The sequence below is a fragment of the Petaurus breviceps genome, unplaced genomic scaffold (genome assembly GCF_028583685.1).
Source record: "Petaurus breviceps papuanus isolate PSGF00001 unplaced genomic scaffold, PetGlider_PUasm1.0 551, whole genome shotgun sequence".
Classification (NCBI taxonomy): domain Eukaryota; kingdom Metazoa; phylum Chordata; class Mammalia; order Diprotodontia; family Petauridae; genus Petaurus; species Petaurus breviceps.
The window spans coordinates 33,365,723-33,387,135 of NW_027186372.1; the positions used below are offsets into that span (position 1 = coordinate 33,365,723).

At 45.1% G+C, this 21,413-nt stretch overlaps 2 protein-coding genes across 8 annotated transcripts in view; one reads left to right on the top strand and one right to left on the bottom strand.

Annotated features, from left to right (window-relative positions):
• The window catches only part of TNIP1 (TNFAIP3 interacting protein 1), a 67,311-nt gene extending 59,770 nt beyond the window's left edge, over positions 1 to 7,541 (top strand). For 4 of the 7 annotated variants that reach the window (XM_069102587.1, XM_069102581.1, XM_069102580.1 and 1 more), the window contains 7 exons: positions 1,410 to 1,541; positions 1,834 to 1,959; positions 3,354 to 3,419; positions 3,800 to 3,991; positions 5,416 to 5,503; positions 5,856 to 5,903; positions 6,039 to 7,541. In XM_069102587.1, the coding sequence (XP_068958688.1) occupies positions 1,410 to 1,541; positions 1,834 to 1,959; positions 3,354 to 3,419; positions 3,800 to 3,991; positions 5,416 to 5,503; positions 5,856 to 5,903; positions 6,039 to 6,070 (684 nt within the window). In that variant the 3' untranslated portion in view covers positions 6,071 to 7,541. The remainder of the gene's footprint in view (positions 1 to 1,409; positions 1,542 to 1,833; positions 1,960 to 3,353; positions 3,420 to 3,799; positions 3,992 to 5,415; positions 5,504 to 5,855; positions 5,904 to 6,038) is intronic. The other 3 variants (XM_069102582.1, XM_069102583.1, XM_069102586.1) reach the window with 3 other exon arrangements.
• Positions 7,542 to 7,739: 198 nt separating this feature from the next.
• Positions 7,740 to 21,136, bottom strand: GPX3 (glutathione peroxidase 3). The gene is made up of 5 exons (XM_069102589.1): positions 20,957 to 21,136; positions 12,203 to 12,356; positions 11,216 to 11,333; positions 10,461 to 10,560; positions 7,740 to 8,825 (listed from the first exon to the last, which is right to left on the bottom strand). Exons 1-5 carry the CDS (start codon positions 21,044 to 21,046, stop codon positions 8,592 to 8,594), a joined length of 696 nt encoding a protein of 231 aa, XP_068958690.1. The 5' UTR covers positions 21,047 to 21,136; the 3' UTR covers positions 7,740 to 8,591.
• Positions 21,137 to 21,413: the final 277 nt, after the last annotated feature.

Below are 21,413 nucleotides of genomic sequence, written 5' to 3' on the forward strand. Positions count from 1 at the left end.
AAATATAACCAAATCAGAACTTCAAGGTCAGATAAAAGATACCACAGTCAGACAGAATTTAGATACCAAGGAACTACAGTCAGGATCACACACAGTTTAGCAACCACCATGGTAGAAGTAGTAGAGAGCTTGGAATCCAATCCAGAGTGCAAAAGATAAAGATTTACAGACAAGAAAAACTTACTCACCAAAACTGAGTATAATCCTATAGGGGCAAAAATAGTTCTTTAAAGAAAGAAAAGACTTCAAAACATTCCTGATGAAAAGACCAGAGCTGAGTAGAAGCTTTTAAATACAAACACAGGAGTCAAGAGAAATCTAAAAAGGTAAATGAGAAAGCAATCATAAAGAACCAAACAAGGATAAACTTTTTACATTCTGATATGTAGAGATAATACCTGTATTTTCTCAGAATACTATCATTATCAAAGATCATATAAGGAAGTCTGATTAGACAGATGACATGGGAGTAGTTCTGTTATACTTCAGTGATCTTAGAAGAATGGAAAGGGAGGGTCAGAAGAAATTACTGGGTGGGGAGAGGAAGGATGAGGAAAATTAACTCAATTAGGGTGCATAAGTGTAAGTCTATACAAAGGAAGAGGAAGGTATGGGGGGAACAGGTAACACTTAACCCTCATTCTCATCTGAACTAATCAAATGAGGGATGAATGCATACACAGTTGGGTTCAGAAATGCATGTTACTCAATAGGGTAACAGGAGGTAAAGGAGAGAAAGGGTGGTATAAGAGAGGGAAAATTAAAGGAGGGATTGGGCTTAAGCAAAACAAATTCTTATAGATGAAATGGATAACCAAGAAGAAAAAGCATAAAAGAATAGGCTGGGGGGAAATAGTCAATTAACAGTCATAACTGTGAATTGGATGAGTTTACCCATAAAATGGAAAAGGATGGGAGCAGGCTTTTAGAAAGATGAATGCTGCAGTGTGTTGTTTACAGAAAGCAAACTTAAAACAAAAAGATGCATCTAGAGTTAAAATGAAGGGTTAGAGCACAATCCATTATGCTTCTGATGAAGTAAGAAAAATGCTACAGAAATGTAAGAGATTGTTATTAAATAGGTAGACCAAATTCCTCTTTGTTGTCTCCCCCCTTCCCCTTTCTTGGAATGCCTTTTCCCAGAAAGCACATTTGACTGTGGAAAAGGTTTGGCACATACATCCCTGACTTCTGTGTATCCTTATGCTGGGTCCTCGTCCTTCACCATATGGTCCTTCCAGTTTGTCAGAAGAGGGAGACTGAGTTAGAGGCCCTGGGGTTGCTTGGAGGAAGTAGAGTTTTACCCCCTTTATGGATAATAGTTCAAAGATGGCTGGTGGTCTCTAAAGGGGATCTGGGCAGGAGATGCTTTTACAAACTGTTGTAACTTGGCTGTCTTTGATCCTAAGGCCCTGGAGGAAGCCTTGAACATTCAGGCCTCTCCATCCCCTACACCTCATGCCTTTGTAAATCCTGAGGGACCAGGAGGGCTTCTGCGGAAACAAGAGCTGCTCACCCAGAATGAATTATTAAAGCAACAGGTAAAGAGGGTGAATGGGAAGGGAAGGGAGAAGTGGGAGATGTAGTTTGTAGTGTGCATATTCTGGTGTCAAAATGAATAGTAAGAACAATTTGCCAGATGTGTCATTGGATTTTTGGCATAACAGCATACTGTATTCTGGACCTAGACCTCTAGCTACACTCCTCCTTGATTCTCTCTTTGTTAATCATATGTGAAATTGCAGTCATCCACAGACACAAGTGGCACTCTAAAGTTTTTCAAAGGCCTAGGCCCTCATTAATGCCTCGGCCTCTTCCTCCTCTGTCTAATAGGTTAAGATCTTTGAAGAGGACTTTCAGAGAGAACGGAGTGATCGTGAACGAATGAATGAAGAAAAGGAGGAGTTGAAAAAGCAGCTGGAGAAGCTTCAGGCCCAGGTTACCCTCTCTAATGCCCAAGTGAGAGTGGGGAACCTTATGGTGAAATAGGAGGAGGGGGGTAGGGTGATGGAACGGGGTGCCCAGGGCATGCTGCACGTGCTAGAAAGGAAATGTGGGGTAGACGGTGCAGTGTTCGGAATGAGGAAGCCCTGGGCTCTGGCCTCACCTCTGATCTATACAGACTTTGTGGGCCTGGTTAACCTCTCAGTTAAGTAATTGTTCAGTAAGTCAGTTCTAGGCTAAGATGTAGAACACTTTTAGTTTGCATTGGTAAGAGAAAAGGAAGTTTCCTTAATGGGGCTCCCTTTGATAATGAAATCACCAGTCTGAGTGAAAAAAATTATTACTGATACCTAATGAGAACAGTGATGGTTTGTCACGACCTATGGTTGGGTTCATGTGTCTAACAGTGGGAAGAGGCTGTGGATAAATCAGCTACACAGTCATTCTTCTGAAACTGTCTGAGCAGCAGAATGAGATACTTATATGGAAATGAATCAATACTGATTCATTATTAACATGTTGCATTTCATATGTAATGGGCAGTGGCTGTGAGATGGTCAGGGAGAGATAGGAATCTAGCATCACTGATGAGTGGGGTCTGGGCAGAAGCATCCTGAGTTTCAGCACAGTCATATGTGGTTGGTGTAGTTAACATCTACCTGTCTTGCTTCTCCTTAGACTCATGCAAGACCATTAGAGTTTATCTCATCTGATCTCCTTTAACATGGGGAAAACCGAGGCGAGAGAGGCAGTAGGACATGCTTACGGTCATGAAATTAGCTAGTGGTTAAGGGAAATGAGAATTTCTTGAATCTGATTTCCAGTCTAGTATTCTTTCTCCTGCACTATATTTTTCATCTTTGAGAATATCTAAGGCTTTGGAAGCAGAAAGTGGAAGAAACTCTGGTATGGGAATCAGATGACCCGAGTTCTAGAATTGGCTCTGCTGTTGGTTGCTATGTGATTTTGAGCAAAACATTTCCCCTTTTCTGGACTTCACTTTCCTCTGTAAAATTAGGGAGGATTGGACTAGATGGATTATTAAAATATTTCCAGCTCAAAGATTCTGGATTCACTGAGATCCCTTTCTATTCTAATGATGTGAGTATTTGAACATCCTGGGCACTGTTTTATGACTTTGCTCCTTCCTACAATGTTCAGAATTGAGTCTTTTCTTAACTTTCCAGGCCTGGCAAACACCTAGACTATATCTGTCCCTGTGCCCTGACCTTGACCAGTTTTATAGAGCTGGCTTTCTCACGTCCTGAGTGAAGAACCTCAGATAGAAATATGTCAGATGGCAGGGTCAGTTTTTCATCGGCTGTGTTGGGTGTGCCCTCCTGGCTCTGGGCTTTCTGATTGGCCGGGTGCCTTTTGTTTTCTAAATGGGTTATCTGTATTTCTCTTAGCTAAAGGCTTTCAAGGATGAAGAGAAAGCCAGGGAAGCCCTCAGGCAGCAAAAGCGGAAGATGAAGGTATGGAACCCTGTGGTGAAAGTGGGCAGAGGTCCCAGGCTAGTTTTTGGATGAAAGTTTAGGCTCTTACAGCCCAGCAGGTTTTTTGTTTTTTGCATTTTCCTGTTTTGGTTGCAAACCCTTTTCTTTTTGGGGTATAGGCAACATATACAGTGTATGGAATGCTGACCTTGGATTCAGAAAAAAGTCAGGTTTCAGGGCCCATTTCTGCACTGACTGTGACCTGGAGCAAGATCCATTCTAACTTCGTGAATTTATGACATCAATTAAAAATGTGTTCCCTAAGGTTCTTGTGATTCTAAATGTTTAGGTGTTGCTGGGTAGAATGAGGTCACCTGGGTTATCTGAAACCTGAACTTGTGTTTTGCCCTTCTGTGCAGGCCTCAGGAGAGAGATACCACATGGACCCCCTCCAGGAGCACATCTGTGGGGCCTATCCCTATCCATACCAACCAGTACCCCCATTCCTGCACCACCATGGTTTTGAGGACTGGTCAGAAATCCGATACCCACCACCACCAATGGCCGCAGAACATCCACCTCCGATTCCCAACTCCCGCCTGTTCCATCTGGTAAATTGCTTGCTATTAGCCTAATCCAGTTCTCTCCTCAGATTTTTTTCTCTCTATGTCCCCCTCCCCTCAACCTACACCTACAGGGTTAGTGTGCTTGGACCTAACCTAGGGCAACTAGACCTCCAAGGTCCCTTCCAGCTCTACATCTGTAGTCCTGTGAATTTTGCAGCAGGGTCAGTGCAGTGAAAATATGCATCTTCTCTGTGCCATAATCATTGGCACCATAACTGAACCCTAGCTAGGAAGAGAGACCTGCCTTTGATTCTGGTCTGTGGCTAGGAAATTCTGGCTTTTCTAGCCCTCATGTCATTTCAGAATCTTGGGATTCATCAAGAAAAGATTGAAGGAGAAAGCATGAGAAAATAACAGGGCTTGATTTAGCTAAGTCTAAAAAAAAATCACCTGTTTCTGTTTAGAAATATTAACATATTTTGAGTCTTCTCCCTCTGTCATTTCCTCTTCAGTTTCCAAGTCTTGTTGACTTCTCCATCCAAATGTTTTCCTGTCTGCTCCCTTTCTGTGCAAGTCCTCAAGGCTGGTTTACAACAGCAACCTCTTAGATGATCTCCCACCTTTTCCCATGCTCTTCCCCTTCAGTCCAATCTGTACCTGACCAATCAGTGTTCCTTAAACAGTTTTATTTCATATGTACCCTAAAGGTCGCATGTTCTGGCAGAAAGAACATTGGTTTTGGCATCAGGAAACCTCGAATTTGAGACCACATACTGAAGTCTGTTGGCTCTGTGATCTCTAGCAAATCACTTTGCTTCTCTGAGGCTTGGTTTCTTCATCTTTCAGATTCGGCTAATCCTCACAATCGCCTACCTCACAAGGTTGTGACAGCAAAAGCATTTTGTAAACCTCAAAGCATTGTCCAAATGTTAATTATTATTAATAATGGTTCCTTTTGTCTGCTTCATCAAGTTAAAATCCTTATTGACTTCAAGCCCTTCTACTATCAGACCTTACCCATTTGATCTTATCTCTCATTCCTCTAAGAGAGTCATCCCCCATAATAGCTCTGGCTCCCTTTTGAACTTGATAATGCGGGGCTTGGTCCCATCTCCATGTCTTGTTCCTCTTACCTAGAGTGACCTTCTTCCCTTTCACTTCTCCAAACCCAGCCTGCCTTTCAAGGTCTACCCAAGATCCATCTCTTCTATAAAAGCTTTAATGGTTTTCTTCATCTCTCCATTCCTTTATCATTTCCACATTGTTCCTGTGTGCATGTATGTTTTATTTCCACAGCCTGATTATGAGTTCTTCAAGGTTCTAGAGGCTGTGTTTCACACTTCTCTTGTATTCCCCACAGAACCCAGGACAATGCTGTTCAAGATTAATAGGCCCTCAGTGCATATTTTCTGCTTAAAATGTGGGTGGGTTAGTTAGCTTGAACAATAAGCATGAATAAATTTTTTCAGCCAGAATATGCTTGGCGCCCCCCGTGTGGTGTGATGAGGAATCAGAGCTCCCAGGTTGATGCTGCCCTGGTCCAGCCTTCAGAGCCTGGTAAGAATTCTCTGATCGTCAGTGTCAGTCTTTAATTCACTACAGTTCAACAATCATTTTTTTAGACACCTACTGTATATAGAGCATACAGCTGGGGAGATTAAAAGTATAGACTAATATAGTCCCTTATATAGTTCTCAGAGTGTATTGCCTAGTAGATTGATTTAAGTGATGTCTACCTCAGCTGTAGATATTAGCCGAATGAACTGAAAGGTCTTTGAAATGCTTAAGATCGCCAACTTGGCTTGGTGGGGACAAATGTTTCAGGTGACTCTGGCCTGAACAAGAGTGGGTAGAGGGTAACTGAGAAGTGAAACTCAAGGTGCCCCTTCACTCTTTCCTTTCTTCTTAGGTACAAGTACTGCTCAAGCAGTGGGCACAAGAACTGTTGGCTTCTCAGGTGATGAGGGATAGAGGGAAAAGGGGCCCTGCCTGTCACTGTGGCTTGAAGGGCCAAGATTTCTAGCAGTGCAGATGATGGGGCTTAGGAAGCAGTGAGGGGACTCATTGTAACCCGGCTATCTTCATCTTTCAGAACCGACTGATCACGGATTACCAAAGAACTAGAGGCCGATCTCACTGTATGACCAGAGCTGCTATTGAAACAAAATTGATGGGCAGTATGAGCACAGGGTGGGGATTGGGCCTTGTGTCTGTCCTTCTCTGCACCTCACCTCCCATCTGGACCCTTCACAGACCACTGGGTTTTCTGCTTGTTAGGAACTCTTTGTTTTCCAGCAGGAGTGCCCATGGAAGACTTTGGTTTCCCATCTAGAAATAGGAAAGGTGGGATGAGGGAAGTGCTGGGCTCTAGATCTCAGAGAAAAGGAGAATGGAGTTACATGGCTCTGACACTCCACAGCTGGTCAGAATCTTCCAAGTAACACTGTCAGGAGCTAGTGACTGTCTTTCCCTTCTCTGATCCTTCTTCCCTAGTGGACACATCCTCTCTTGGGCCAGTGTAATATGTGTTGGTCAAGGTATAGATATCTGTTTTCAGACTTTAAAAGTCACTTCCCAGCATCCCCTCCAGAACAGATGCTTCAGAGAGCGCTGTTTTGGTTTAGGAGAGAAGGGTTGACAAGATGTTAGTGTTTCTGGTTAAGAGTAGCCCCATTTTTGAGCCTTGACTTTTCTTCCAGCACCTGGTCTTTTTTTCCCCTCCAGCCATGTTGGCTAGATGCTTTGCAGGGTCTCCTGTGACTCAGTGGTGTGACAGGAGTGTTTGGGCTCCCTGCTTGTGATCACCATGGTCTTTCCCTCAATAGTTCCCGAAGTTTGAAATGGACTTGGGTGTGTAGCTTTGGAATGAGAAGAGGTAAAAGAAAAGTACCATGGTAGCATGGATTGGAATGTGATTGGGTGGCCCAGGCCAGCTGTTGGGACAGTTCAGAGACAGAAAACAAAGCTGAAGTTTTCACCGTTTTTCTTCACATCCTTTTTTTTTTTTTTACCTCAAGGAGGGCTAGAGTATGGTGCTCTGTGCTCTCTGACTTCCAGTGTCATTCCCTGGCTTTGTCATATAGCCCTTCTCCCTGGTCCCATCTCCCATTTCTCTTTTTCTTCCAAAAATGAGCCTGGGGATGAGCTTGTCCATTCCCTTCCCCTTTGGGAAAGAACCAACCAGCGGCTTTATGGAGCCAACTAAGTTCCTACTGTCTGTTCTCTGAGACCTTGCCCCCCACACACTCTTACTGCTTTTCCTTCCCTAGGAAAGTCCCATTTTTCCAGATGAATAGTGAATAGCTAGTGAAGCATCTTGGGGTCTCAGACTCTGGAAGTCAGCATATTTGAAAATGAAAAGATAAGCCCTTGGCCTCTCGTCAGGGCAGTATGTTAAGTTATGATTTTCATCCTCAGATGAAAAGCACTACTTGTTTGGGGCTGAAGGGCTATCTGTGTGCTCCCTTCAGACCCACTGGCCAATCTCCCACTGACCTTTCCCCTCCGAGGTCAGGGACTGTTGTTTGCCATATCTATTTTCTCTTCCCCAGGACTCTGTACATAGTAGGTACTCAATAAAGAATTGTTGAATGAATTTTCCAGCTCTGCTGTGTGACCTTAAAACCAAACCTTAAATCCTCTTTGGGGTTCTTAGTTTTTTCTAAAATGAGATGGTTGGATTCTTGGAACATTTTGTATTTTCATGGACCCAACAGTGCAAAGCTGGTAGCTTCTAATTCATTCCCCCACTCCCCCCAAAACCCTGAAATGGAAGAAACCTGGAAGTCCCAGATGCTGCAGAAAGGTTTTTATTTGTCACCAGTGGGTATGACTCTAATGTTGGGGGGGGGGCTGGAGTGATAGGAGAGGGTGAGTGTCCCCCCGTAGGGGGCAGCATCCCTGCTTCGATGCCACAACCTGAATGCACTAAGGGTCATGACACCTTCTGCAGGCTCTGATGGGATCCGCCCTGGAGAGGCTTTGGATCCCACCATCATAGAGATGCCATCCCTTACTTTAGGACACACTCTCTTTCCTTTTACACCAGTTTTGCTCTGGCAGAGCCCTCTAGGCAGCTCTCCAGTGGATGACTCTATAGGGTGGGTCAAAGGGGGTTTAAAAGCACTGTTCAGAGAAGGGAGAGAAGGCACTCATTTGTACTGGGCTGAGGGAGGGGTCTGGCTTATTTTCAGTGGGTCACTGGGCTTCCAAGGCCCTTTACTTCAGATGAGCTAAGGCAGAGGGGTTCATTGGGCAGTAGTGGGAAACTCCAGGACCAGAGTTCTCCTGAGGAACAGATCTGAGAAGTTTAATAAGCTTTCTAAAAAGCTGATTTTTCTCTGTGGTTTGGGATGGGAAAACATTAATATTGGAAAATGAGTATTCAATAGAGCAAGGACCTAGGGTGTGGAGGTGGGTGTCTGCATCTGTCTCTGACCTCATGAACACCTAGGCACACAACCCTTGAAAATACATCTGTGTGCATAGGCATTCTGGTGTCTGCCCACACAGCCACACACATTCTCTGAACAGCAGCGTCTTACGGAGCAGGGTCTTGGGCAGACAGTATAGTCTGGTTAGGGCTGTGACCTGGGGTAATCCCTTCCCTGAACAGTATCCCTTTTCTACTCCCTGAGAACAATGATTACTTCTGCCAGTCATCAGCAGTTCGATCTTGGCTGCCACGCTTCCGCAGATAGTCTAAGATGTCCACCTTGACAGTGCTGATTGTGGCCCGGTGGTACCAGCGCATGATGGGGACACCATCTGGCCCCACCAGGAATTTCTCAAAGTTCCAGCGAATGTCATGAACCTTCATGGGTTGCCAGAAGAGGTTGTTGGGTGTGCCCACAAGTTCAGAGGGGGGAGGGCAGGAATTCTGCAGGGTACATGGAAGCATGGAAATAATGAGCACTCCATCTTTTAGAATTAGATACTTCCTTGCCTCTCTCTTCCCACACTCCCCCCAAAATCCTGTTTAATAATCAAAACACCAGGTAAAGCACTAAGGTCCTGCCCCACACTGTAACACTGGGCAAGCTACTATTGCCCACATTACCATCCTGTTAACAAAAGCCCCTTTGGGAACCCTGCAGACTTGGAACTTATTTAGTATCCAAACTGGGAAGGACCTTAGGAATCACCTAAACTGGGCCTCAGTTTCCTACTCTGTAAAATGATAGACCAGATGGTCTATAATGTCCTTTCCAGTAATTATGTTAAAAAGGCCTTCAGGGCATTCCAAAAGCAAGACAGTTAATAGAGGAACCTTCCCTTTAGTGGAAATAATGTCATTGTTCATTGGGGACAGGCGGGGAAGAGTCTTCATGGTTTGTAAAGCACTTTTTCTCAAAACAGCTCTATAAGGTAAGTAACAAGTATTAGTGAGAAGCAGTGTGGGGTAATGGATAGAGAACTGGCTTTGGAATCAGGATGATTTGTGTTCAAGCACGGCCTCTGATATACAGTGTCTGTATGATTCTGGGCAGGCCCTTGACCTCTCTGTATTCTAGGCAGCTTTCCAGAGCCTGTGTCAGAGAATGTGTTGATCTCCACTGGTGAAGGGAATCCCCTTCTCTATACCAATGTAGTTCTCTATACCAATGAAACCACAATTTTTGTTCCTATCCTCTTTTATGTATGAAAAAACAGGCCAGGGGTAGGAAGGTGATCCTTGCCCCACCCTTTGCATGATGGGGATGTGGTGCTGGAGGGTTATAGTTGGCCTACATGGAGACCCCGAACTGGTCCTGGATGCTCAGGCTGAGCATAGGTTCTCTATATCTCAGCCAACTCACAACTCTCACTCTGGCACTGGACCTCATCTCTTGGGAAATTCTGCCAATAGGAAGCTTGCCCTTGGAGACGGAAAGGACGAGAAAGAAGATTGAATGATAGTCCGAGAGAGAGCGTGTGGGGGTGGTAGAGTGCTCCTGAATGGTAAACTTCATGACTCCTCCATGTTGAAAGCAGCCTGAATACATCCCAGGCCACCAAGGCATCAAAAGTTCAGACTATTATTGTCTCATTCCCTGCTCAAACATCCAGTCCCCAATCTTAGAATGTTCCTTTCCCCATCCTTCAGCCACTCAACCAGCAGGTAAGATGATGCCAGAGTGAGATGTGCGTGCTCTCTCTCTGTCTCTGTCTCTTTCTCTCTGTCTCTGTCTCTCTCTCTCTCCCCCCCCCCCCCCCCTCCCTTTTCTCTCTCATTTCTGTTCTGGCTCCAGGTGTAATACTGATCCCTCTTACACGACAGCTACCCTGAGTCTGTGGACAAGGGGCACCTAGCCTGCTGTTCCTGGGGTAAGGTTGGTCAGTCTCTGTTCGTCTGTCTCAGTCTCTCTCTAACCACCCATGGACTATTTAGCCTTTATTACCCAACCCCTCAGCAGTGTTGCCCCTTGACCACTTTTAGTAGGTTGCCCAGGTAAGAAGGGGAATCTACCTCAATCGTTAAACAATTCTCCCTGTTAAAGTGACTTGCTTTAAGGAAACTGCTCAATTCACTCACCTTCAGGAATGTGTAAAACTTCTGTTCCTTCTCTCCATTCACATCTCCTTTCTCAAATAGCTGGAAATTGGGCACAAAGCCTCCGCCTGGGCGTACATGCCTATAGTGAACAAGAATGTGGCCAAGTGGGTCTGGAGCAAAAACAAGCAAGAAGAGCTAAGCAGGGCTCAGGCTGTGGGGAGGGCAAGGCAGAGCAGCCCAGGGTCACAAACAGGATGGAGAACTTTCTTCGGAGCAGCTCTCTGAGCTATTGTTATTTTAACTATTAATGATATGATGGCTAAACCCCACTCAGAAGGCTTTTTTTTCCCTGGGTCTAAATTCATAGAAATTAAGACTTAATGAAGACTAGGGTTGAAATTTCAATAGGATTTTATACTTAAAGCTAAAAAAAATACTTATTTTACAAAAGAAACTGAGACTAGGTAGGTAAAACAACTTAACTTGAGTTCACGCATGTAACCAAATGAGAATATGAACAGAGGTCTGCTAACTCCCAGTGCCCTTTCGATTATCCTCAGAGGTGCTGGGCACTCACCTTTTCTTCACCCACAGTTCTCCATTCTGTCTTCCTGCAGGATACCTTGCCCAATACTCACTATGATGCCCATGCTGTCCCCCCCCCCCCACCTGTCTCGGCTTCCCATGATGAGAGGGCCCTGAGCATTGCTGTGCTTGCTGACGTGATTCAGGGATGCTTATCTCAGGGACCACTGGGGAAAACCCTTCCCTGTCACCCTTCAGGCCCAACTCACTTGAGAGCAGGAAGGATTTCTGAGTTCTGTCCTGGTTCTTGCTTTCCAAACTGGTTGCTGGGGAATCCCAGGATAACAAGGCCAAGGGGCTTAAATTCTTCCTGTAGTGCATTCAATTCTGACCCAGAGAAAAAGTATAGGAGAGAAGAAGCCTTATTAGGGCAAGCAGAAGACCCATGTTCTAGCCCTGGCTCTTACACTAGCTTGCTGAGTAACCTGGTGAATTCACTTCAAGTCTGAGCCACAGTTTCATTGACTGTCAAATGCGGAGAATAATCCCTGTCCTGATGTCCCTCATGGAACATAGGATCATGGAAGCTAACACATCTGAAAGTGGCAGAACAGCAGAAAGTTCTGGATTTTTGCTGGTATAAACTTAAAATGGGGGTGGGGAAAGGGGCTAGCCTCGGACCTGAGAACCACCTTGGTTCAACCATTTATTCTGGCCTCATGTGTGAGTGTGTGTGTGTGTGTGTGCGCGTGTACGTGTGCGTGTGCGTGCGTGCACTCGCACTAGTGTACATGCGAGCCAGAAAAGTGTTGTGGTAAGAATGGAAGCAGCTGTGGACCCCATGGGAGTTCAGGCAGTAGCTTCAGATCCTGACTGGTACTTAACTACCTAATTAATGACGGAAATTGCTAATCTGGGCCCTTGTTTCCTCATCTGTAAAATGAGGTAGTTGGACTAGATCTCGATAAGACTTTTTTCTAAAAATATGTCTTCTAAGGTAGATCTGACATCCTATGTTTTAATGTCCCTTCTAAAAGGTTCTTCACTTGATTTCTAGAGAAATCAAGGGCTGGGATTTTTCTGAGACTCCTTACTCTCAGGCATAAACACTTTTTCCTGGAAGTAGAATTGTAATACAGCAGAACAGAATCTTCCCACCCCCATTTCCCATCCCTCCAGAAATCCATAATTGTGATATGCCCAGCTGGTAACAGTCCCTGCTTACTGCTCTCGAGGGAGTTGGGAACAAGGCTTACCAAGGTACTGGACTGTGAGGCCTCAGTAAGTGGCAACATTGACGAAGAGGATATATTTGCCTGCATATTGCTTGAAAGGGATGTATTCATCACCATCAATGGTGAGGGCCCCATATTCATAGATGGTACCCGTAATCCCTGGGTAGCAGTCTGTCTGAAACACAAGGAAAATGATGGAGATAGGGGTTTTTAATAATAGCTTGATTTTGATAACAAATGAAGAAACTTCATCAGGCATGGAGTTTTGTCACAATTTTTGGCTGCTCATAGAGCTATTGGGAAAGGGCACCTTTTTTTTTTCTCTCCCTTTCTTGCTACCAAGCCCATGCCCAGCCTCCAGGGAGTTCCATTTGGCCTAGATTCTCCTGGCCCAAGTACAGGTGCCCCCTTCCTTCCACTTAGTCACCTGAGAAACAGGGTGGAGTTTTCAAAAGGATTTTACTGGAGATGAAGGGGATAAAGGATAAAATAACTTGCTGAGTTAGAGATCTCTGGGGGGTAGGGAGCCTCTCACTGGCCTTACCTAACTCCACCTTCTACTCAAAACTAGTTACATCCTGGCTCCTACCAATCTGCAGCTTCCTGACAGGGGTAAGGCCTCCACCCACTTTATGAATCACTATTTATATCATAACAAGAAAATGTTTACCCAAAGCTCCTCTGACCAGGTCGTCAGTCCTGCAAGCACAGTAGGAGACCTCTGAACGTGCCTGGTCTTAGGCATATCCACCTTGGGGGCATTTGAAGGGTGATGGAGAGGGAGTTAGTGATCTTAATGGGATGATAAACTGAATGAATTGGGGTGCTCATCCTGAATGAAAGAAGACTTGGGAAGACACGTGATCACTGGCATCAAATGTCATGGGAAAGAGGAATCAGAACAATGGTGTGGGGCCCAGAGAAGCCAATTGCAGAAGGACATAAGGAATAATCAGGGCTATCAATGAAATAACTGGCATTGGGTACTCCCATCGAAGGTCAAGAAGCAAAGGCTGGATTCATCAGAAACATTCATGGCTCAGATGTGGGTTGGACTCAGTGATTTTAAAGTCTGCTTGTACGGCAGGGGAATATGGATAGAATCAGAGTGCAGCCCCAGGTCTGGGTTGTATCATCTCTACTACTGCTAGACAGCAAAGTTCTTGAGAGAAGGAACCTCATTTTATCCCATTTAATACACATTTGTTGTATTGAACTGTTTTCATTACTTGGTTGAAGGGAGTGCATCTTGGTAAGCCGGATGGGGATGCTGTACCCCACAGGCACACAGTTATGCAGACATGAGCTTTGGTTGATTTTTTTCTTTCTTTGGTTGACTTCCTTCCGAGGCAGTGTAGGTCTGTTGGCCTACAGGTTTAGTCCCACCCTTGGGTCCCAGCTGTACCAGAGCCTCTTCTTGGCCTGGGAAGTCAGTTCCATATGGGAATGATTCCTATACACCATTAGCTAAGAGTTCTTGCACAAACTGGCTTTGACTCTCCAAACCAGAACCAGCAAGGTGATTTATAGTGCTATCTCTATAGCTCAACACACACACACACACACACACACACACACATGTGTGCAAGTGGTCCTGGGCTAGGTGCCTCTAGGTCCCTCAGAACTAGGATTCCTTTCAATGGCTTAGTCTCAAAACAACCCTGATCTCTTGGAAGAGGAGGTTAGAAAGTCAACAACACATCATTGCAAACACCACATTTCACCTGAGATCAGTGTAATTTTATAATTGAGAAAACAAACCCAGAAAAGGAAAAGCCCAAGGTTTCTTCCTATCTCTCTTCTCTCAGTCTTTCTCTGTGTCTTTGTTTCCTCTCTCTCCCTCTGTCTCTCTCTCACACACACACCCTCACACACTGAGTGATGGAGCAAGGACTAGGGGCAAGTTTTCCTGACTTTCAGACTAACCTCTATTTTAGGGTCTAAAGGACCTAATTTTGACCATGGATGTAGGGAGAAGGGGCTTAATGAAAACAGGGGAAAAAATGTCAGGGTTTGAAGGAAACAGAGATCACCTAGTCCAATCCCTTTACTTTAGAGATGAGTAAACTAGGGCTCTGTGACTTGGCTGAGATCCTACCATAAATAGGGAGCAGGCCTTGGGTTAGATGACGTTTCTAATTTAGGCTCGACTCGGGGCAAACTGCTTTTCTTCCTTCTCTCTGGGCCCTACACATCATTGTCCAAAATAAAATATTTGTTTTCCTTCTCAGGATTGGTTAAATGAGGGACAAAAACTAATTTGAATGATAAAAAGCCAACAGAATGAGGACTGGGTGATCTCTAAGGTTTCTCCTTAATGGATCAGGATTAAACTGCTTACTGTCACCAGGCTAGGAAAGCACAGAATCTTTTCCCAGTTGGTATTGAAACAACTGCAGAGACAGATTAAGCAGTTACCACCGCCTACAGTGAAGCCTTTAGAACGACAAGCCCTTTGAACTGTGCTTGCAGCACTTGAGACAGACTGCATTCTATTGTCTCTACCCATGAGACCAGTGGCTTGCATTTATTTGCAGAATGGCTCATTGGAATCAAGGCTAAGGCTGTAACCTGGGTCACAGTCTGGACTCCGTTAAATTTAACAAACGTTAATTAAATACTTATGTGGGAGGCACTGTGCTAGGTGCTAGGAATAGACAGTCAAAAATCAGACGGGTTGCTCTCCATTCTCCTGGGAGGATATAACACAGTAACAGAAAGTTGAGTGTAAGGGGAGGAAGAACATGAATACCTACTGGGTTGGGGAGTGGTTTTGGGCAAAGCTTCGTGGTCCTCTATGCCACCTGAGCTGAACTTCCAACATAGGAGTGATTCTGGGAGGCAGAAATGAGGCAGAAGTAGATGCCGAGCATGGGAAATGATGGCTTGTATGGATACAGAGATGGGACATAGGATGATAATCGTGGGGAAGAGCTAGTGATCCAGTTTGGCTGGACTATGGAGTACGTGAGGGGAGTGACATGAAATAAAGCTGGAGACAGATTACAGAGAAGCTCAAACACAAGGATCAGGATTGTGTATTTTATCCCAGAGGCAATGGGGAGTCACCTAAAGTTTTTGGGTTGGGGAGGGGTGAGTAGCACAGCTCTCCAGCTGTGGAAGATCCTTTGAGATCATCTAGGCCAAGCCCCTCATTTTATAGACAAAGAGCTAAGACCAGAGAGGTAGTGACTTGCCCAAGGTCCCACAGGTAGTAAGATGGCAGAGTCTGGTTTTGAACCCAGACCCCAGATCCAGTGATTTTTCCACTGTAACATGTTGCCTCCTTATGTCTTAGGAAAATTATTTGGGCAGGTCTGTAAAACAAATATTGGAGAAGCAAAAAACTGGAGGCAATGAAAACAATTAGGTTAAAATAATAATATAGATGAGAGAGATGATGAAGGCTTGAACCAAGGTGATGGTCATTAAGTGGAGAGATGATGAATTCACGAGAGATTGTGTAGATATTCTGATAGCACTTTGCCACTTGAAAAAAGAGGAAGATTATCCTTAGATTTGGAGCCTGGTTGCCTGGAGGGATGTTAGTCTTCTCATCAGAAACAGCTGTTTGAAGATGAGACTGGCTTAGAGTTCTTTTTTGGATATGGTGAGTTTAAGATACCAATGGTCTTAAAAAGATGGAGATAGGAGGCAAGGTGGATAAGGCAATTGGCAATGCAAGGCCTGATGAAAGAGATCCTTGCTGGATATATAAATTTGGGAATAATCTTAGAGACGATCATTGAACCCATATGATCACCAAGGGGCAGAGTGTGGAGAGACATCCATGGAGACATCCATGCTAGAAGGGAGGAGATAACAAAAGAGTCTGAAAGATGGGAGGACCAGCATTACATAGCTTTATGGAAGTCAAGGGAGGGGAGGAATGATCTTATTTCAGTGGCTGCAGAGACATAAAGGAGGATGAGGACTGAGAAAAAAAAAATATTGAATTAAGCAGCTGAGAAAAAGGAATTTTAGTAGAGAGGTAAGCAATAGGATTTTTAAGTGGTTAAGGAGTGAGTAGGTGGTAAGGATATTGAGGCAATGAGAGAAGACTCATGATTGAGACAGAAAAGCATAGGAGGGATTGAGTGACAGATTGATACAGTAAGATGATTTTGTGAGGTGGGGGGTGGGTGGGAGTGGACCTGGACATATTTCTAGGAAGCAGAGGAGCTAGTAGCTTGGGAAATGTTGCAGAAATGGGGCAAGTTTCCATTGGAGAGGGGAGAGAAAAAATTGAGGGCACAAGTGGAAAGGCTTTAGCCTTGGAAAAAAGACACACCTCTTCCTTAGAGACTGGACCAGAGGAAGGCTAAATAGGTAAAGATTCAGAAGAGTTTAAAGGTATGTCCGAGAGCCAAGGAAGTTCTCAGTAAAGCAGGAGGTAACATCATCTGCTGAGGGAATAGGGCATTGGGATGGTGCGGGCTTGGGGAGAACATTTGAAACAGCAATTGGAGAATGTGAGTTAATAAGGGAAAAATAAAAGGATTGTTATGGAGCAGTAAAGGTCCAGTTAATATTAAATAATGGGAATTTGCGGTGGATCCACTTGGCTCACTTACACAACTTTCTTCACCAATGTCCAGCGGCAAATTGTTTAGCAGTAACTAACTAAACAGAGAAAGTGGATGGTGGGAATGACCCCAAATGAACTGGTAAGGCATGAATAGCAGTAGGAGAGGGGGGTGGGTAGGGGAAAGAGTCTAAGTAGAGTGGAGGACAGTGAATAGTTGAACTGCTCAACTACAGGGTTAAGGGAACAGAGACCAGAGCAAAGACTAGGAGATGTGTGTGTGTGTGTGTGTGTGTGTGTGTGTGTGTGTGTGTGTGTGTGTGTGTGTGTAATGATAGGGGGAGATGATTAATGCAAGAAATATGTTTTGGAGGAGTGATGCAGAGGGCGAGTTGGAAAGATAGGAGATTGTTATCAGAGAGGAGAATTTCAGAATCCAAGATCATGCAGGTGGCACAATTTAGGATGATCATAGGTGTAAAGTATGACCATCCCTGAAGGTGGCTGGGGTGGAGTTACATGTGTGCTAGCAGGTGGTGTTCAGGAGGCTTGGCATTAGTCTGTGGTCTGGGCTAAAAGCAGTTAGTTCTATCACTGTAGGGACATAATTTATTTGGAACTAGAACTAGAGGTGGGAGTCAGTGAAGTCGGCAACCTCCGAGGACATAACTTCAAAAGGGAGGTAATTAGGCACATTTAAAAATATATAAACGCATGTTTTAAAAAACAATTTGGCATGTAAGTCCAACCTAACTTACCCTTAGTTCTCTTGCCCACCATACATACACTTACCTCTCCTATCTCTTTGCCCTAACCCTCAACACAAATTGCCTGGAAACTGTGTTCAGACTGCCATGGTCCTGATCTCATTAGCAAGAGCTTGTGCAAAGTTGTCTTGGGAAGAGATGTCAGATGAACCGAACTCTGGCAGCCAGTCCAGGTTCTTTCCACCATACCATAAGACTTGGTGACTAGTGGGTTACCAGTGGTCTTTGACTTTCCCCAATGATTAGCACCTTTGAGAGAGGAAGTAGGTATTCAGAGTGCAAGGAAGCTACACATTTCTCCTTAAGCTTAAGCAGCCCAGAACAATAAGCTTTTCTCTACCATATGCCTGATATCAGAACTAAGATTCCTGCATCACAGTGGATAAATTTCATGGTAACTTCTAACTTAAAAAAAAATTATTTTTGCAAGTATTTATCATATCTCCCTACCATTCTCAATTGAACAATTAAGAAAAGATAACACTCATAACAAATATGCATAGTTTAGCAAAACAAATTTCCACATTGACCATGTCCAAAAAAAGTGTGTCTTGTACTGCAGTTTATTTTATTTTATTTTAATTTTTTGCTTTTTGGAAGGAGAAAGGCAGGGCAATTGGGGTTAAGTGACTTGCTCAAAGTCACACAGCTAGTAAGTGTCAAGTGTCTGAGTCCAGATTTGAACGCCGGTCCTCCTCACTCCAGGGGGGATGCTCTATTCACTGTGACACCTAGCCACCCCTGTACTGCATTTTAAATCTCTCATCTTTCTGGTAGGAAATCTCCCCTAAATTTTGGGGGGGCTCGGGGGAAACTTATATAGGTTTCACCAACTCAGACAGCCAGACACCCAATCTTCTTGCTTTATATCCAGCCTAGTGATGCAGAGGAGAGTGCTGGATAAAGGAGTCAGGAGAACTGACTGTTACTATGTGAACTGGAGTGAGTAGCCTCCCCTCTCTCTGAGCAGTTTTCCCTCCTTTTATTTGAGTATATTGGTTTGGCTTGACAAGGCATATTTGTTGCAAATTTTTTTTTCTCTCCCAGTTGAGAGGTAGCAGGGAGGAAAAGAAAATTAACGCTTATTAATTGAAAAAAAAAAGAATATCCACTCTTTTAAATAGAGGATAAGACTTAGATAATTTTTAAGGTCTCTTCTAGCCATGACAGTTTATATTCTATCTCCTCCAAGAAACTTTGCTCAGACAACCACACCCTCCTGTAGCTCGTAGCCCCTACAGTCCCTCAGAGTAGAATTCCTTATGGTTCTACTGGGCTGTGTGAGTTTCTGGTTTTAATGTTCTTAGGTATCATCTTCCCTGTGAGACACTCTATGTTTTTATTCTTTTCCTGAGTTTCCTCCAAAGTGCTTAGTCAGCCCAGACGTCACACACAGACTACTGGTTCTGTGGTGCTAACACAGATATGCTTTCATCTGTCATGTTCTGCTCCTGCCCTTGGGAGGAGGTACTGGCCTCAAATATCTGATGGACTGAGGAGAATGGGATGGAGGATAGGAGAAAGGAAAATAGGAGTTTATACCCACAACCACCTAACTCGTGTACTAAGTCCAGTGAGAAAAGGTGGAAGGAGACTGGGGGATTTCTAGACACTAAAGGAAAAGAAGGCTGATAAATTGACCAGGGAGCACTGTGGCTCCACTTTGATCATCTTGGAGATGGAGTAAGTATACCTATGTGAAGTTAGGATGCTCTTCAGCCTTGGCTGAGAACCCAGGTCTCAAGCTTGGCCAGCTCCCTCCTGTTTTGGGAAAAGGTTCTCTCATCTTTGACCATGTTCTACTGGTGAGCCCTGTCTTGGACAGACCAAAGACTGCCATTCGTGACTGTCCACAGGCCAAACTTCACCATAGTCCCAGCCCCAAATCTGGTCACACCAACTTCACACTGCTCCCCCCCTCCAATTTCACGTTTCTAACCAATCTTAAACCTAGCTACCTAAATCAACCTCCTTCCCAAGTGCCTCTCTCCACCCCCAACACCAGCCATCAGTCCCTATCTCCTAATACTGTAATACTCAACTTTCTCTTCAGAGCAAGCCCCTACCCCTACTGAAGCTCAACCCAGACTACTTCATTGCTTTTAAAGGCAGTGATCCTTATAAGAAGACTGGGACCTGGAGAGACTGTCTTCCGTAGGAATGAGGATAAACATAAGGTCCCGACTCAGGTCCTTTTCCACCAGTCCACCTCATTCTTGGCCAGCAGCTGCCTTAAGAATTCTCCACTGAGGTTTCTTAGTAGTTATGTTTGTTCAAGTCTGGGGCATAGGGTTGCAGAGAAAGGGGTGGAGACATAGTTCCTCCAGAACCAGACTTGGGATAGTACTGCTTAATGACATGGAACCCACAACTGGAAAGGACCTGAGAACACAGAACATAAGTTGTCAGGGACAGAAGGGAGAGAGAGTATAGTGGGTGGGGTGAAAAACACTGAGTTTAGAGGCAAACCACCTGGCTTCAAAACCCTTGTTTGTTTGACTTCGGGGTCCAGTTGCAACTGTTCTGGGCTTGTTTTCCTCTATAAAATGAGGGGGATCGTCAGATGATCTCCAAGGTCTGTGGCAGCTCTAAATCTGTATCCATGCTAAAATAAGGTCAAAGTTGGACAGACAATACCAAAGCCAGAATTCCATTTGGCAACCAGCTGAGGTTCTTTCCGCCACACGGTAAATGCCATGACCTCTTTACTTTGAGTCGACATTTTCCTTATGTTTATCAGTAAGGTGAAGCAGTCGTCTTCCCATTCTCAGGGGCAGTCTAGAATATCCTAGAATACTTCCTTTGGGTACCAGGCTCCTTAGGGTTATACAGTCTTATTAGGACTATTAGCTTGAGGGCTATGAACTTGATTAAAAAAACATTTTTGCAACTATTTTAATAATTGGCTTCCTTTAAATCCCATGTATCTTATTTTATGCCTTAAGACCATTACTCTGGGTGGGGGCGGGGGGGGTTCCTAGGCTTCACCAGGCAAAAAGGTTAAGAATCCCTGCCTTAGCATTTTGGGGACTAATCTCCTCAAGTCTCCATCACCGGCAAATCTCAAGATGCCACGTCCTTCTTTCTCGAGCCCTGTCCCTGAAGACGTGGCTCCGCTGGGGGTCCTGAGAGGCTTCCAGAGTAGGAATAAGGTAGAAATGGGGAGTGGAAAAGAAAGCGGGGTGTGGAAGGAAAGAAATACGGGGAAGGACCACCCCCAGAAGGATAAAGGCTCGTCACTACACCATTCCCTTCAAGATAACCTAACAACAGACCCAACTGCTTGCGCACGGTTCCGTCCTGGGGAGGGGGAAGACTCCTCAGTGAGGTAACGAGAGAAAGTGGATAGCGAACCAACCCTTCCCACCTGTCTGCCTCCCGATGTCCAGGAGCTCCAGGGACACAGCCTAACCAGCAGGCAAGGCGGGGCAAGTGCACTCCTTAGGTTTTCCAAGAGTCTCGGGGTGGCAGGGTCCTCCTTACCTTCATCCTTTCCTGGCCCCGGATGGGCTGGACGAAGGCGGACAGGACGAGCGGGAGAAGCCAGGAGACCTGGAGGGTTCCTCCCGCCATGGCTGCGACGAAGGGGAAGCCCCGGGGACTGGGAAGGGTCGCGAGCACCGCCTCCCTGGGGCACTGAGAGTGAAGGCTTGGCTGCTTTATGAAACTCACCACCACCGTCCCGACCTGCCAGAGGAGACCAATCACAGTCTGCACCACGTCCTCCCAACCAATCAAAGACAAACAGGGGGTGTCCAGGGGGATCATTATCATCATCCTCCGCCTCCAGCCCAAGGCGAGACGTGCAGACAAAATTGTTGGGAAATCGAGAGGGCTGCGCCAGTGCCCGGAGCTCGGTTGTGGGCTCTGGGCACCGCATCCATCTCAGCGCGCCGCCCCCCGCTCATCCCCTTTGGCATCTGGGAAGAAGAATTGAAGT